Source organism: Miniopterus natalensis, chromosome 6, assembly GCF_054644295.1.
Source record: "Miniopterus natalensis isolate mMinNat1 chromosome 6, mMinNat1.hap1, whole genome shotgun sequence".
Classification (NCBI taxonomy): domain Eukaryota; kingdom Metazoa; phylum Chordata; class Mammalia; order Chiroptera; family Miniopteridae; genus Miniopterus; species Miniopterus natalensis.
In genome coordinates, this window is record NC_142086.1 from 83,570,044 (window position 1) to 83,585,016 (window position 14,973).

At 54.1% G+C, this 14,973-nt stretch overlaps 1 protein-coding gene across 1 annotated transcript; it reads left to right on the top strand.

Annotated features, from left to right (window-relative positions):
* The first annotated feature begins 534 nt into the window (after nucleotides 1-534).
* On the top strand, nucleotides 535-14,973 carry ITGB2 (integrin subunit beta 2). The gene is made up of 15 exons (XM_016221256.2): nucleotides 535-592; nucleotides 857-945; nucleotides 1,474-1,654; nucleotides 1,896-2,066; nucleotides 2,714-2,955; nucleotides 3,938-4,093; nucleotides 5,908-6,003; nucleotides 8,218-8,307; nucleotides 9,437-9,577; nucleotides 10,833-11,020; nucleotides 11,158-11,402; nucleotides 11,568-11,787; nucleotides 12,155-12,384; nucleotides 14,092-14,258; nucleotides 14,480-14,973. The coding sequence occupies exons 1-15, from the start codon at nucleotides 535-537 to the stop codon at nucleotides 14,540-14,542; spliced, it is 2,337 nt and encodes a 778-aa protein (XP_016076742.2). The 3' UTR covers nucleotides 14,543-14,973.

Consider the following 14,973-nt stretch of genomic DNA (forward strand, 5'->3'; position numbering starts at 1 on the left):
CCACCAATGGCCCTGCCCAGGGTGTGTGGCACCAAGTGTGTGTGTGTGTGGTAGGTATGTGTTTGTTTATGATGTGTGTGGTATATGCATACATGTGTGCATGTGCGTGATATGTGGTTCACATGTGTGCGCGTGTGAGAACATGCACGTGATTGTGTGATGGGTATGTGGGGTTGTGTGTGCTGTGTGCGCATGTGTGTGCACTTGTGTGATATGTGCGTGGTGTGGATATGTGGGTGTGAATGTGTATGTGCAAGTGTACCATGCATGCTACTGGCACGAGGCCCCCTCTCTGCTCAACCTTGGAGGCCCAGTGGGCTCAGGGGTATGGGAGCCGCTTGGCAGGGCAGTCAGGGAGAAGGACCTATGCTGGCCTCACTGAGATGCTAAAGGCCTCCAGCTGCAGGGACAGGGCCTTCAGGGACAGGGCCTGCTGGCTCTGCATCTCCAGGCTAGTGTGGGAGGACTCCACGGGCAGTCGGCCCCAGACTCGGGTCTGAGGACCTGTCACCGAGACCCGTCCTTCCACAGGAAATGCTGCGACAGCACTCCCCGCTGCTCACCCTATGGGGTCTGCTCTCCCTCGGGTCTGGTGAGTTCTGTGGGACATTCCTGGTGGGGAATGATGGGGCCCATCCTCGAACCCTCCAGGAGGCCCAACCTTGGATTCTGGCGGACGCATGCCCCCTGGTCGATCCCATCCTTCCTGGTTCTCCTGCTAACGCTCCTTTTCACCCGCTGCCTGTGGGCTTGGTCATTCATTCACCCGGTCCATGATCGCAGCCCCTTGTGCCCGCCGGCTCTCCCCATGGGGTCAGCAGCCCCACTCACAGAGCCTGTCTCATCTCTCCCCCAGTCCTCTCCCAGGAGTGCACCAAATACAAGGTCAGCACCTGCCGGGACTGCATCGAGTCAGGGCCCGGCTGCGCCTGGTGCCAGAAGCCGGTAAGAACCTCATTCCTGGCTGGTCCTTCCCACCTGCCCACCTCCAGGGCTGGACCCCCTTTTGCTGCTTCTGAAACTGTGGGCACACAGGACCATCACCAGTCCCTTTCCTAGTGGGGCAGGAGCAGAACAAGGCACAGGGTTGTCTGCTCTCAGAGAGACAGACAGACCTGACCCCTGTCCCAGGGTTGCCTGCAGGCCGCCCAGAAAGTGAGGCTGTGCTGGGTCAGGACAGGCTCTGTGCTGGGCTGGAGAAGATAGTTCTCAAGTGGTGTCTGGTGCTGGAGGCAGTGGCAGAGCTGCCGCCCCCAAACTCTGATGTGGTCTTGGAGCCTCATTTAAGGTGGTGTCTCCCTGGGGACCGGCCAGCACCTCACCTTGTCCCTGTATCATAAGGATGCTTATCTTGAGAGCTGAAGCAAATGAGGAGGGTCAGCCTCCTCAAGTGACCCTGAAGGTCAGCCTTGCACAACTCCCACAGTGTGGGCCCCCCATATTTCTCTTCCCCCTTCCCGACTCCCCTCCTAGAACTTCCCGGGGCAAGGAGAGCCCGACTCTGTTCGCTGTGACACAAGGGCACAGCTGCTCTCTAAGGGCTGCGCAGCCGACGACATCATGGACCCCAGAAGTTTCGCTGAGACCAAGGAGGCCCATGAGGGGGGCCAAAAGCAGCTGTTCCCACAGAAAGTGACACTCTACCTGAGACCTGGTAGGCTTGGTTCCGACTGGGGTTTTACAGCTAGTGTCTCTTAGCCCCGTGTTCTCTGTTCTTTGTAGAAAGGAGGAAAAAACCATTCTAGTGTTTTCTGGAAAACACTATGCTATTCCCCTCTCAGAAGGCCTGGCAGAGGAAAGGCTTTGATAAGTCCTGCAGCCAGCAACCTGAGTACCGTTTAAACCAGCTTTGCCCAAACTGACTTGCCTCCCACTCTCTCCCGGGTCTGCGGCAGGTCAGGAGGCTGCGTTCAACGTGACCTTCCGGCGCGCCAAGGGCTACCCCATCGACTTGTACTACCTGATGGACCTGTCCTACTCCATGCTTGATGACCTCATCAATGTCAAGAAGCTGGGGGGCGACCTACTCCGGGCCCTCAACGAAATCACCGAGTCTGGCCGCATTGGTGAGGTCAACCCACTGAGTCCTCACACACCTCCCCACACCCACACCTGAGGGACAGGGCGCTGGGGGCTTCACACAATGTCCCTGTTTGCGCCCTCACCATGGCTATACCAGGGGCCTGGCTCTCTGATACCGTCCAGCCCCTCCGCTCCCTCTCCTCTCCCCTTCCTTCTCCTTTGGTTTGTTCTTTGATATGTTTAAAAGACAATAGTCTTACAGTGCTAGTTATTAAAAAATTAAAGGTCACAAAAGTTGATGGACTGCAGAGTAATCACACCGTTAATGAAATAATCACAGCGAACGTGCACAGCCGAGGGCCTCGGCGCTCGACAAGCAGGGACTCATTCACAGCGTGCAGGTCTTGGACACGTGTGTAAGGGAAAGGACCATCCCACTCTCATCTCTGCCTCCCTCTGAGCAAAGTCTACGTGTGGGGACACACATGCTCACACATGTACCTAACTACACATATGCACACACTTAGACACGTACCTGTGCTCACACACCCCACGGGTGATCTCACTTTCCCCCCTGTCCTCACCAGGTAGGGAAACTGAAGCTCCACCCTTGTCCCCAGGCTTGTGGCACTGCCCTCCCCCCACCTGGTGCCATCTCCCCCTCCCCCACTAACCCCTGGCTGCCCCTCAGGCTTCGGATCCTTCGTGGACAAGACGGTGCTCCCCTTCGTCAACACACACCCCGAGAAGCTAAGGAACCCGTGCCCCAAAAAAGAGAAGGAGTGCCAGGCCCCGTTTGCCTTCAGGCATGTGCTGAAGCTCACAGACAACTCCAACCAGTTCCAGACAGAGGTCGGGAAGCAGCTGATTTCTGGGAACCTGGATGCCCCTGAGGGAGGGCTAGATGCCATGATGCAGGTCGCAGCGTGCCCGGTAAGGCCCAGTCCCCGTGCTGTCCCTTGATCTCCCCCATGGGGACCTCAACCCCACAGCCACCTTCACCTTAAACCCCCTTAGGGGTCCCTCCAGTCACCCAGAGATGTCACTACCAGTTTGTGATGCAGGCATAGCTTCTGAAGCCTAAATATGAGCAAAGGATCTTGTAAAGCAAGACCACTGAGCAGCCAGATCCTGGTGGTCCCCGGAGCAGAATACCGCCCCCCCACTTCCTTCCCCCTCCAGAAATAAGGGGCGTCCTCAGAGACTCCCTCATGTCACCTGGCTTAGGCGGCCCCTCCCCCAGGGGCCTCCCCTGCCCCTGGCTGCCCCCTCACCCACGGGTCCTGCCTGGTCTGTCTACCCACTGGGTTTATGACGTAAATGGTAGAACACCATGGACCCCGTGTTTTTAACCACTCAGCCCTGACCCTTTGCAAACTGGCTTCCAGTCCTCCAGCTTCCCTGCAGGTCCTTCTGCAGTGCTGTCCTTGCGTCACAGACACATGCTTCACTTTTGTGTGATGTCACAGTGATGACACTCAGGTTGCTAACGTGCCTCTCATCCCCCATTTCGGAGACCTTTGGGTTCTTTGCTCTTTGTGTCTGCAGTTTTTATGTTGTGACACACATTTCTATGAGTATTTTCTTTTCCTCTTTGGGAATACATAGTTCCTTAGGATTTAGTCCCAGGTCTGCACGGATTGGGCCTCAGAGGACGTATGTGTTTTCATATAAACATGCATCTCACTTCCCCTCAGTGTCCCGCTGAATGGGCATTTGGGAACTTGTCACCATAAAGATGTACCTCCAGCCCCAGGCACTGGAGTCTGAACCAGACATGGGAACATGAGTCGAAAAGCTGGTCCCAGCCTGGGTCCTGTCTCTGGGTCCTCCTGCCTGGAAAATTTGTCACCTCTCCTCTGTGAGGGCCCCATGGAGGAAACTGAAGCAGGTAACCTCACCTTCTCCTTCTCAGGAGGAAATTGGCTGGCGTAACGTCACAAGGCTGCTGGTGTTCGCCACCGATGATGGCTTCCACATTGCAGGCGATGGGAAGCTGGGAGCCATTCTGACCCCCAACGATGGCCACTGCCACTTGGAGGACAACATGTACAAAAGAAGCAATGAGTTTGTGAGTGCCCTCTCCACGGAGTCATTGTTGGGGGAGGACACAGCACAAGGGACTGGGGAGGAAACACTGGGCCCAAGGGGGAAATCCAGGGGTTCTAGTTCTGTCCAGGGGGACCGGAGGCCAGGGTTACTCCAGCCCGGCTGAGAGAGCACATCTGGGGATTCAAAGGGGTGGGAAGGGGCCCTCTGTCCAGGTGAAGAAGCTTTAATGGCAGCATGGAGAGGTCAGACATTCTCCACTTAAGGATGCAGCCACCGGCCTGAACCACCACCTTTCACTTGGCCTGCTGTGAAATGATGCTCTGCACCCTGAAATCATAAACTCTGGGCAATGCAAAGCACTTCAGAGGTGGCACAACTCAGGGGATCTCAGCCTGGAGCCCATAGACTGGTGCATAGATTTCAAGGGTCCTGACTTGGACAGGAAAAATGTGCCACCTGAGGTTCTTGTGAACCTCTGGGTAAAACAGAGAATGTCCCTCATTTATGAAAACAAGGTGCCCCATGTTGGGGCAGTGTGTGAGGTTCTGCTCCTGACAGAAGTCAGAGGAATTCCCCCGCGCCTCACAAGCATAGATACCCCAAAATTATGTTCACGCTCATCTCTACTTTGCATGTCAGGGAGTGGTGACTCGCCGCTAGGTTTCTTCTTCAGTGCACTGATCAAAAGCATGTCACAACTTTAGCATTTTCTTGTCAACTGATGGTTGTTGGTGCCAATTCAATGCCAACGGAAATCACCAAGTACAAACAGCTTAGTCATGATAAAGCATGACTATGAGGTTGCCCTGGGGTGAGGCCCTCAGCCCTGGTGTTACAGCTCAGCCCTTATCTGGCTTGATAGCTCTGGTCTGCTCCAGTCTGCAGAGAAGGCTCTGCTCCGGCCTTAACAGCTCTAGACAGAGAAGCACACTCCTTGGTGGAGCAGCTAGAGCGGAGCTGACTTAGGGAGAAGTCCCTGACCCTGATCATTGATTGGTTTGTTCTCATGCAAATGAGGGTTCCAAATCCTCACAGCTTGATTGGTCCAAAAAGCACTATCTTGATTGGTCAGAATGGAGTTGCTCTGATTGGTCAGTGAAGATGCTGATCGGGATCTAACTGCAGAGTCCATTGGACCTGGAAAGTCTCAGCCTTGTTAGTTGGAATACAGCTCCAGGAGCTTCTTCTTTTTTTTTTTTTTTTTTTAAATATATCTTTATTGATTTCAGAGAGAGGAAAGGAGAGGGAGAGAGGGAGAGAGAGAAACATCAATGATGAGAGAGTCATTGATCGGCTGCCTCCTGCACGCCCCCAACTGGGAATCGAGCCCGCAACCCGGGCATGTGCCCTGACCGGGAATCGAACCCCAATCTCCTGGATCCTAGGTAGACACTCAACCGCTGAGCCACGCCCAGCCAGGCTCCAGGAGCTTCTCTGTAAGGCCTGCCTCAGGTGTCAGGAGCAGTGCAGGCAAGAGGCAGGCAGCTTAGTGCAGGCTTCTCCCTCAAGTGTGTCTTGCGTGAGAGGCCCCTGTTCAGAAATGGCTTCTAGGTTCTGTTTTAAATTTGAGCCAGTTACAGCAAGAGCCCTTCTTGCTAGTTATCTTTCTGCTCAGGGTCAGCATTCTTAACTGTGTTTTATTATAACTGGTTTTCCCCATAATCCTGTTATTTTACACACTTGTCAACATCATTTGGAAGGGCTCCGTGGACCACATGTGGAAGGGCTCAGCCTCTGGGCCCCAAGCAGTCTCTCCTGCTGGGCGGTATGGGTGGTCAGTCTGGACAGCTTATCCTGGCCTTGGGGCTGTCTGACTGGGCGTCTTCTCTCCAGGACTACCCATCGGTGGGCCAGTTGGCGCACAAACTAGCCGAAAACAACATCCAGCCCATCTTTGCTGTAACCAAGAAAATGGTGCAAACCTATGAGGTAAGTGGACTCGAGATCTTGAGCAATAGGGTGGGACATGGCTATTTCAGTGTCACCACAGGCTGGGTTCTGCTTCTGGGCCTGCCATGGCTTTAGGGAAGTGAGCGCTGCTGTTGGGGAGTTTGAGGCCTCTTTCTACAATGTGACATTTCTGTGTGGATGAAAGAGGACTGTTTCCCTTAAAATTTAGTATATTTGTGGTTTATGTCTTGCCATTGGTTCTGAGGTTTTCATTTTTGCTACAACATAGCAAGTGGTATGGATCAGCAGATCCAGTTCATTTTAGGGAGACTCTCTTGTTTTGTATCCACATACATGGTATGTAAGTGTTTTCATGAAGGATAGGATATATCAGGAAAGTTCACAAACCTAAACATGTGGCTTGGTGGACTCCACAGGGAAGCACACCCGCGTTACCAGCAGACCCTGGGCCCCCACCAGCGCCCCCCACCCCAGGAACCTACATGTTTACACACTGAGACCACTTCCTTCTTCTCTGCTTCAGGAACCCTGGTCCTTGCTGATTTTACTGAATTAGTTCTTACTACGTTCTTTAGTAACATTGAACTCTTGCGAGGGATCGTCTCCTGTTCCTCGAGCAGCTTCTCTTTTGGTCACCGTTGTGTGTGTTTGGTGTGTTTCCATCAGCCAATGTTTAGCAGGGGGGTGCCTCTCGCTCTGATGGGCATGAGACTTTATTGGCCCCTCACCGACCCTAAGCCCTGTTCAACATTCTGCTGCCGCAGGTGAGCCTGCTGTGGCCTCTGCTCATGAGGCGTGGGGTGCTTGATTGTGGCCAACAGTGACATCAGTAGTTCCTGCTCTCACCTTTCCTGGACTCTAAGGGAAGACCTTGTGGGGCACACAGAAAACTGGGAGCTGACCAAGCCACAGAGACAGTGGCTTAACTCCCTTCCAGCTGTTGGCTGGTTGCAGCTGGTTCAAAGGCCGCCCACAGTAGCTGCATGAACGCCACCAGGTCAGGACCTTCCAGCCACCATGTTGACTGTATTATAAGACATGACGGTCCCCTTCTCACCAAACTGTAGCAGGTCCCAGTAATTTACTCTTAGCAGCAAGTGTTGTGTTCCAAAAGACAGATGGAAGCTAACAGGGTGGAAGCTGAGACAGGAGACTTGAACCCCAAACTCTGCCCTCCCAGTAGCATAAAAAAGGCCCCGGGTAGTTCACAAGCCTTTCTGAGCCTGTTCCCTGACTCCAATTCACAATGTGCCTGAGAAAAGAGTGTCAAGGAGACCAATAGTTTGAAAGGACTGTGTACACTGGACCCTCCTATTGTTCCTGCACCAAGTCTCCACACGGTGGAGAGGACAGGACATGGAAGAGCCTGGGTTTCCCAAGCCACAGTGGAGACCCACAGCTGGAGTGGAGGGAGTGGGTGGTGGAGGGCAGAAGGGGTTGGTGACTAGGCTGTAACAGTCCTCATAAGCTCCATGGAGGCAATGGGACTCCATTCTGGGGACTCACAGAAAGGCTTTAAGTTAAGAAATTGACCCAACCATCAATTCTATAAGATAAAGTATTGGAGCAATTGTCCATGAATGATGGTGTGACCCTTGAACCAGGCTAAGGCATGTGTGGGGGAGGAGGGGACCAAAGGTTCCCATGAGCCTGGCCCCAGGCCTGTCAACATTATAGGTGCTTGGGCCTGTTACCCCACGGGCATAGCTGACCCAGCTGACCCTGGCCTGCCAGAGTCGATTATCACATGCTTTCTAACATGATCATCATTAAAATTGAATTACGTCAACTCATTGAAATGCTCCAAACTCACCCCTTCCTGATGCTTTGGCATATTTCTGATAACCTATGCCCTGGTTGTTTGTGATGATCATATCTGCATGGTGGGAACACTATTTAACTGTGGCAAGGCACATCTCTCCACAGCTGTGTTCAGTGATATCAGTAGTGTGAAATTGACCCAGGTGGAGTATTTACACCAAGGAAATTGGCGATGGCTACAACACGGCGTTTTTCCCTTGAGAGCCCGATGTTAACAATTTATCAGCACACCACTGACCATGCACTGTCTTAACTAAATACTGTAAGAAATTGGAGGGGGGAGGGTAGTATAGTCTGAAACATTGTACAGGAAAGAAGGAACCCTCTGGAGTGTTACGAACCAGTGGATGCTGAGGTTTTCCATGGCCCCAGGGTTCCACCTGTGACCCACCTGCTCTTCTTGCCTGACAGAAGCTCACTGAGATTATCCCTAAATCGGCAGTTGGGGAGCTGTCAGAAGACTCCAGCAACGTGGTCCAGCTCATTAAGAATGCCTACAATGTGAGTCCTGGGGTGCTTTGCTGGGGGGCCAGACACTCAGCACAGATGCCACCGCCCTGCAGGTCAACAAAAGGGTGATCTGGAGAGGATTGCAGTGTATGGGCCACCCTACTGCCTTGTGGACAAACTGACCCTGGGCTTCCCACAAGGCAGCTATGTCCTCTCTTGTTGATGGCAGGGTAAGTGCTATGTAAGACCTTCACCAGTGCTTTCTCTGAAACATGAGCCCCAGGCCTTCTTCTTGGCCAAAGGTCCTGATATCCCACCAAGCCAAGCCCGCTGGGAGCACCCAATAAACTCTGTAGCCACTGAATTTAGTTAGAGCTCCTTTGAGGAGGCTCTGATGGCTCCTTATATGCTCTTGGAGCCCTATACCCTCAAAACGGGCTCTCCTGAATTCCAGCCGCTGGCTGTGGATGTTCTGTCTTTTCTGGAATGGTGCCATCGTCATTGGTTCATTCACCATCTCTCTGCCTCCCCCCCCCCATCTTCCTTTGTATCTCTCTCTCTGGCCTCTCCCTCTTTGTCTCTGACTATCTATCTGTCTCATTCTCTCTGTCTCTGTCTCTCATGCACTTTAAACAGTTTTCTAGCCCGGCCGGCGTGGCTCAGCAGTTGAGCGTCTACCTAGGATCCAGGCGATCGGGGTTCGATTCCCGGTCAGGGCACATGCCGGGTCGCGGGCTCAATCAATGACTCTCTCATCATTGATGTTTCTATCTCTCTCTCTCCCTCTCCTTTCCTCTCTCTGAAATCAATAAAGATATATTTTTTAAAAAAATAAATAAATAAAAATTAAAAAATAAACAGTTTTCCAGCTCCTACCTGTGCCAGGCACTGGGGTTTCAATGGTGAGTGGGATGGCCAAGCGCCCATTCTCATGGGGTTGTTGTGATGTCTCCATGTTGGTCCCCTTACTGGTCTGTCTTGAGGGCAGGGCCGTGGCTTTGGTAACCCCAATACCTGCTGCACGGGACACAGGACAAAGCACCTACCCAGCTCTCAGTGCGCCTGTGGGCAGAGGGAGGGGCATGAGAAACGAACAGGGAGGTGTGCGAAGCCATCGCCTGGGAAGGCCTGGGGATAGCAGAACGATCCTCCCTAATCAGCAGCCGCTCTTTGCCCACAGAAACTCTCCTCCAGAGTCTTTCTGGATCACAACACCCTTCCCGACACCCTGAAAGTCACCTACGACTCCTTCTGCAGTAATGGAGTATCACAGGTGAACCAGCCCAAAGGGGACTGCGACGGTGTCCAGATCAACGTTCCGGTGAGATTCCATCCCAGCATTCTCCCAGTGACAGCTAGGAGGAGGTGCACCCAGGCAGATGGAAAGCTCAGGGACAAGTCTGGGGCAAAAGCCAAGGTCCACCAGAGGTCCAGTTCCCTTCCTTTAAAATCCCCTCTGAGGCAAAATTGTACGTGTGTAAGTTTATATCTTACCTGTTAAGGGGGAGCAGGTGCTGTACTTCACACCACCTTGGCACAGAGCATCTTATCAACACCAAAGGTGCCCCTAGTGTAGCCCTGATGACCGCGAGGTCCGCAGTGCCCCCTGGGAGCAGACACTGGAACAGGGCGTTCCCTCGGAGAAGGGCATTCTTTCCACACACTACACATCTGGGTTGGTTTTCCTGATTTATTTTTTTGTTCGTTTTTTGAATACACATTAAAGCATGGGCCAGGCAGATGATTAGAAACAAACACTGACTTATTTCTCTAATATTTTAAAGTTATCATGACCATAACAATTAAATTTTTTTCTTTCACTGGCTGTGAACTAATAATGTTCAGCAAAATACCTGCTTGCATTGCTTTTTTATATATGACATTAGAATTGCTTCAAATATGTTAATTACTAAATGTTACATGTGAATTTTTACCAAAATCCATCTTGTGGTTGGCTGATTGCTTCATATACATACATTCTTCCTGATATTTCTGCTCTATATTTGGAAATTCATTGAAATTGATTTGGGGGTGCCTTACTCTTGACAAGCTGGCACCCCCTGAAGCTCAGTGCTGGTGGCCACCTCCAATGTGCCTGTGGCTGGCAGGGACTCTGCTCTGTCCCACCCCGTCCTCTCAAACATGATCTTGACCCTTTATCCAGGGTCGGAACAATTCTACATTCAGAACTTAGGACCTCCTGTGGGATTCGGGCACCTCAGTGTGCTGGACTTAGGGACAAAGTACATGTCTCTTAAAAAGTCGTTTGAAAGTCCTTTTGAATGCTTGTGTGATAGAAAGTATTCTAAAAACCGACCCCCCAGCCCAAGACCCAGCCAGAGATGGTGGGTCGGGGAGCACCGTGGGCCTGCTACCACCACGTTCCAGCATCTCAATCTTTTCTCGTCTCGAGTCCCAAGTTCCAGAGGCGCCCCCAATGTTCTGTGTACTTCCCCTGACCCAACCTCCATCAACTCCCTCCTGGCACCCCTAAGAGGCCTGCATCCTTCATGCCTGGAAGCAGGGTCCTGATCCTGGTTCCTGACCTCTCCTGATCCCTGTTGTTTCCCACACAGGTCACCTTTCAGGTGAAGGTCACAGCCACAGAGTGCATCCAGGAGCAGTCATTTGTCATCCGGGCACTGGGCTTCACGGACACGGTGACCGTGAGGGTACTTCCCCAGTGTGAGTGCAAGTGCAGGGACAGGAGCCAGGACCAAAGCCTCTGTAATAACAAGGGCTCTGTGGAGTGCGGCATCTGTAGGTGAGCCCCCCCGGGTCCCCCCTCTGGCTCCCCCGGCTCCCCCCTCTGGCTCCCCCGGGTCCCCCCTCTCCCCCTCCCCCGCAGGAGCCACACAGCAGCCTGGAGAAGGAGCCTGAGTCGTGTCCCTGTTGTTCCAGGTGCGACGCTGGCTACATAGGGAAGGCCTGCGAGTGCCAGACGCAGGGCCGGAGCAGCCAGGACCTGGAAGGGAGCTGCCGCAAGGACAACAGCTCCATCATCTGCTCGGGGCTGGGCGACTGCATCTGCGGGCAGTGCGTGTGCCACACGAGCGACGTGCCCAACAAGAAGATCTTTGGGCAGTTCTGCGAGTGTGACAATGTCAACTGCGAGCGCTACAATGGCAAAATCTGTGGGGGCACTGGTGAGTTCTCAGGGATCAGGGCGTCAGGCAGAGCGGGTGGCGGGGACAGACTGACAGACGCCCACCCAGAAGCAGGTCCTGGGTCTGGGCCCTGGTGAATGGAAGGCCATGTTGGTGGGCCTGGGTCTGGGCGGGGGTGACTCTGGTGGCTCTACTGTCTCCCAGATCGTGGGGAATGCCGCTGCGGCAAGTGCCTCTGCAAACCCGGCTATGAGGGCTCGGCCTGCCAGTGCCACAAGTCCACCGATGGCTGCCGGAACCTGCAGGGGTCTGTCTGCAGCGGCCGTGGCCAGTGCCTCTGCAATGTGTGTCAGTGTGACGTAGGCTACCAGCTGCCCTTCTGTGAGGAGTGCCCAGGCTGCCTGTCGCCCTGCAGCCAGCACATGTGAGTGCTCCCCCCACCCAGGCTGGTGCGCATGCGAGCCCCCAGCAGAAACCCACCGCCTGGCTGCCCTCTCCCAGACTTCTGCACACCCGCTGCTGGCCTTCAGCTCCAGGGTCACAGTCCATCTGGGACCACATCTTTCAGGCCTCAGGCCCCAGGGGCTCTGCCTACCTCACTCCCCACCTCCTTCCCCAGCCACACAGGCCACGCAGGCACCAGCATCAGCCCCAGGGACTCAGGACCGACACCACCAGGGCCCTGGTGCCCAGACGCCTCCACTCTCTCATAATATTGCACACCCTTGCACATGCTCTCACACCATTTTACTGCCTGTTGCACACGTGCTTACACAGTGGTTCTTGCACAGCTCCTGTGCCGAGTGCCTGAAATTCGACAAGGGCCCCTTCATGAAGACCTGCAGTATGGAGTGTCAGAACCTGAAGCTGCTGAGCGAGCCCCCCGAGCCGGGTCGGTATAGGAATCCCAAACTGACGCGGAAATGCAGGGAGCGAGACTCGGAGGGCTGCTGGGTGACCTACACCATGTGGCAGGTGGATGGGAAGGACAAGCATGACATCTACGTGGATGAGATTCGAGGTGAGGCCCTGCCAGGGGGGATATGGGTGCCAGAACTCTGGTCGTGGGGCCTCTGGCGATGGTGAGGCTGCTGCGACGGCGAGGCCCTCTCCCTGTGGGAAGGCAGGACTGGCGGGGTCTGGTGAGCATCCTGGATTGTGGTCCTCCCGCCCCAGACCCTCGCCCCATCTCTGAACTCACCTATTGGTGCATGATGGGCATGGATGGCCTGTACCCTTGGCTCAAGGGGACAGGAGGACACTGGAGGAAAACGGCCTGAGCTGGTGTCACCCACAGACACTGACCGAGACCTGGAACCCCGTATCCCAGAGCTGGTCCAGGGACAGCTATGTGGTCAGTGGACAATTTGTGTGCTCAGAGCTCGGCCCTGGAGTGGAGGTCCAGGCGCCCTAGGAGCCCAGGCACCTTGTTTCCCAAGTGCTTCCCTATTGTCCACTTGTTCAGCTTCGGGTCTGTACCAGGCCCAATAATGGTGAAGGACATCAAGACATCAACCCTGTCATACAGGTTTCATGTGCCAAGGGGGTGGGAGCCCCTCGGCCAACACCTCAGAACACTAGCACCAAGACTGGGGGTGGGGGTGGGCGCAGCTGGGGACCAAGGTGCAAAGAGCATGTCAGTTGGTGCTTCCCGAGGTGAGAAGTGAGAAGGTCTCTTGGAGGACCTGTTGCCGCTCAGCATAGAGGATGAGTGTCCAGACACGGGGGACAGAGGGTGCGCAGGCAGAGGCACTGGGTGCCTGTCATTCGAGGGCCCTGTGAGTTCTGGGAGGCATCCGGCTCTCTTTCTAAACATAGTAGTGAGCCCTTAGTAGAATTTCAGAAGAGTGAGGGACACATCTAAACTGTTTTCAAAAGCCAGACGCAGACCCATGGGGGGTCGGGGGAACAGTGGACTTCGGGGGGCCAGGTGGACACAGACCTGTAGGGGCTTCCTGAGGTCCAGGTGCTGGAGTTTGGAGGTAGTCAGGGTGGGTTGGGCTGGGTCATGGGGGTACTGAGGACAGAGGGAACTGCCCATAGATGGAACATGGGGACTTATCAGGAGGAACTGGGGGACAGGTGCAGGATCCACAGGCGATCCACAGGCCATGACAGGCGGTGGGGTTAGGTTAATTTCAAGGCAGTACATTGGGTGACAATGACAAAGTATGTGTGGGGTTCTGGGACTCATGGTAAACAGACCTCCATGGGATAGTTTAAGGCTTTAGGCAAGCAGCATGGGGAGCCCACAAACTCTCAGCACCCTCACCCCTTTCCCGCTCAGAGAGGCTGAGGGGACACAGGGTTGGGATGCCCGGCTGCTCGCATGACCGCATGTGGGCCAGCAGTGCATCGTGGCCCTTGCAGGACTGCGACCTGCTCTCAGCCCCTTTCCCTACAACAAGAGCCCTGTGTGGCCTGGAGAGCACAGCCTGTTCACAGCTGGTGTCCCACCCATGCTCTGCCCTGGTTAGCTGGTAACCTGGGCCCCTCTTCTTTGTAAACTAGAGTCCTCAAAGTTTCATTTGGAACTGCATGGCCTGGGCTTGTCCCAGCCCCCACCCTGACCCAGACTGGGGGCTGGGTCAGGTTTGCTCCACTGCCGGTGGCTATAAGCTCTGTCCACCTGAGCACTGTGCAGTGACCTGGAATGGGGGCAGGCACAGGGCCTGGTAGCTGGGGAGGGCCTGACAGTCGGTGTGCATGTGCTTCTTCCTCACCTTAGAGTGTCCGAAAGGTCCCAACGTAGCCGCCATCGTGGGGGGCACTGTGGCAGGAGTTGTGCTGATCGGTGTCCTCCTGCTGGTCATCTGGAAAGCTCTGACCCACCTGAATGACCTCCGGGAGTACAAGCGCTTCGAGAAGGAGAAACTCAAGTCTCAGTGGAACAATGTGAGTGGCCATCCCAGGGGCCCTGAGGCAGCTGGTCCCACATGGAAGGTCTCACTCTCTGGCCCCTGTGTAGCCCTCACACATGCTACCCCTGACGCACCCCATCCTCAGAGCTGCTGAGCTCAAGTCCTGCCAATGGAACTAGAACCGGGAGGAAGGTCACCCCGCTCTGAGCTTCTCCCTCCCCTGTGCTCACAAGTCTCATTTGCTTTTCTCACCAGGATAACCCCCTTTTCAAGAGCGCCACAACGACAGTCATGAACCCCAAGTTTGCTGAGAGTTAGGGGCACTTGGAGAAGATAAGGTCATCTGAACCAAACAGATGGAATCACCCCCAGACGACATCTCCTCCATCAGGCCAACCATGACCCTGCTCCCTGGATGTGGCTTACAACGCCTGACAATTTCATCTGTTAACTGAAAACCCACTGTTATTTTCTGCCCTCAAAATGACAGATATGGCCAGGTGATTGTGTGGACTCCTCAGGAGACACGGTTCCCCCTCTGACGCATACAATCTTCTGACAGAGACTTGCAAAAGGGAATCCTGGAGTCTGATGAACTTAGATATGTGTTTTCTTGTATAAAAATGCGGATGGCAGTCTGATGAAAGATGGTAAAATATATTTATATTTGCACTTACCAGGTTATAAAATTACATCCATTGATTACACTGTTCCCTAATCGTGTGTAGAAAACATTAATAAACTTTCCT

Bases quoted from the DNA above. Each gene is read 5' to 3' on its own strand.
- ITGB2 (XM_016221256.2), top strand. From the start codon at position 535: ATGCTGCGACAGCACTCCCCGCTGCTCACCCTATGGGGTCTGCTCTCC. The intron at 593-856 runs GTGAGTTCTGTG...TCTCTCCCCCAG, and splicing joins TCTGCTCTCCCTCGGGTCTG to TCCTCTCCCAGGAGTGCACC. The intron at 14,259-14,479 runs GTGAGTGGCCAT...TTTTCTCACCAG, and splicing joins TCAAGTCTCAGTGGAACAAT to GATAACCCCCTTTTCAAGAG.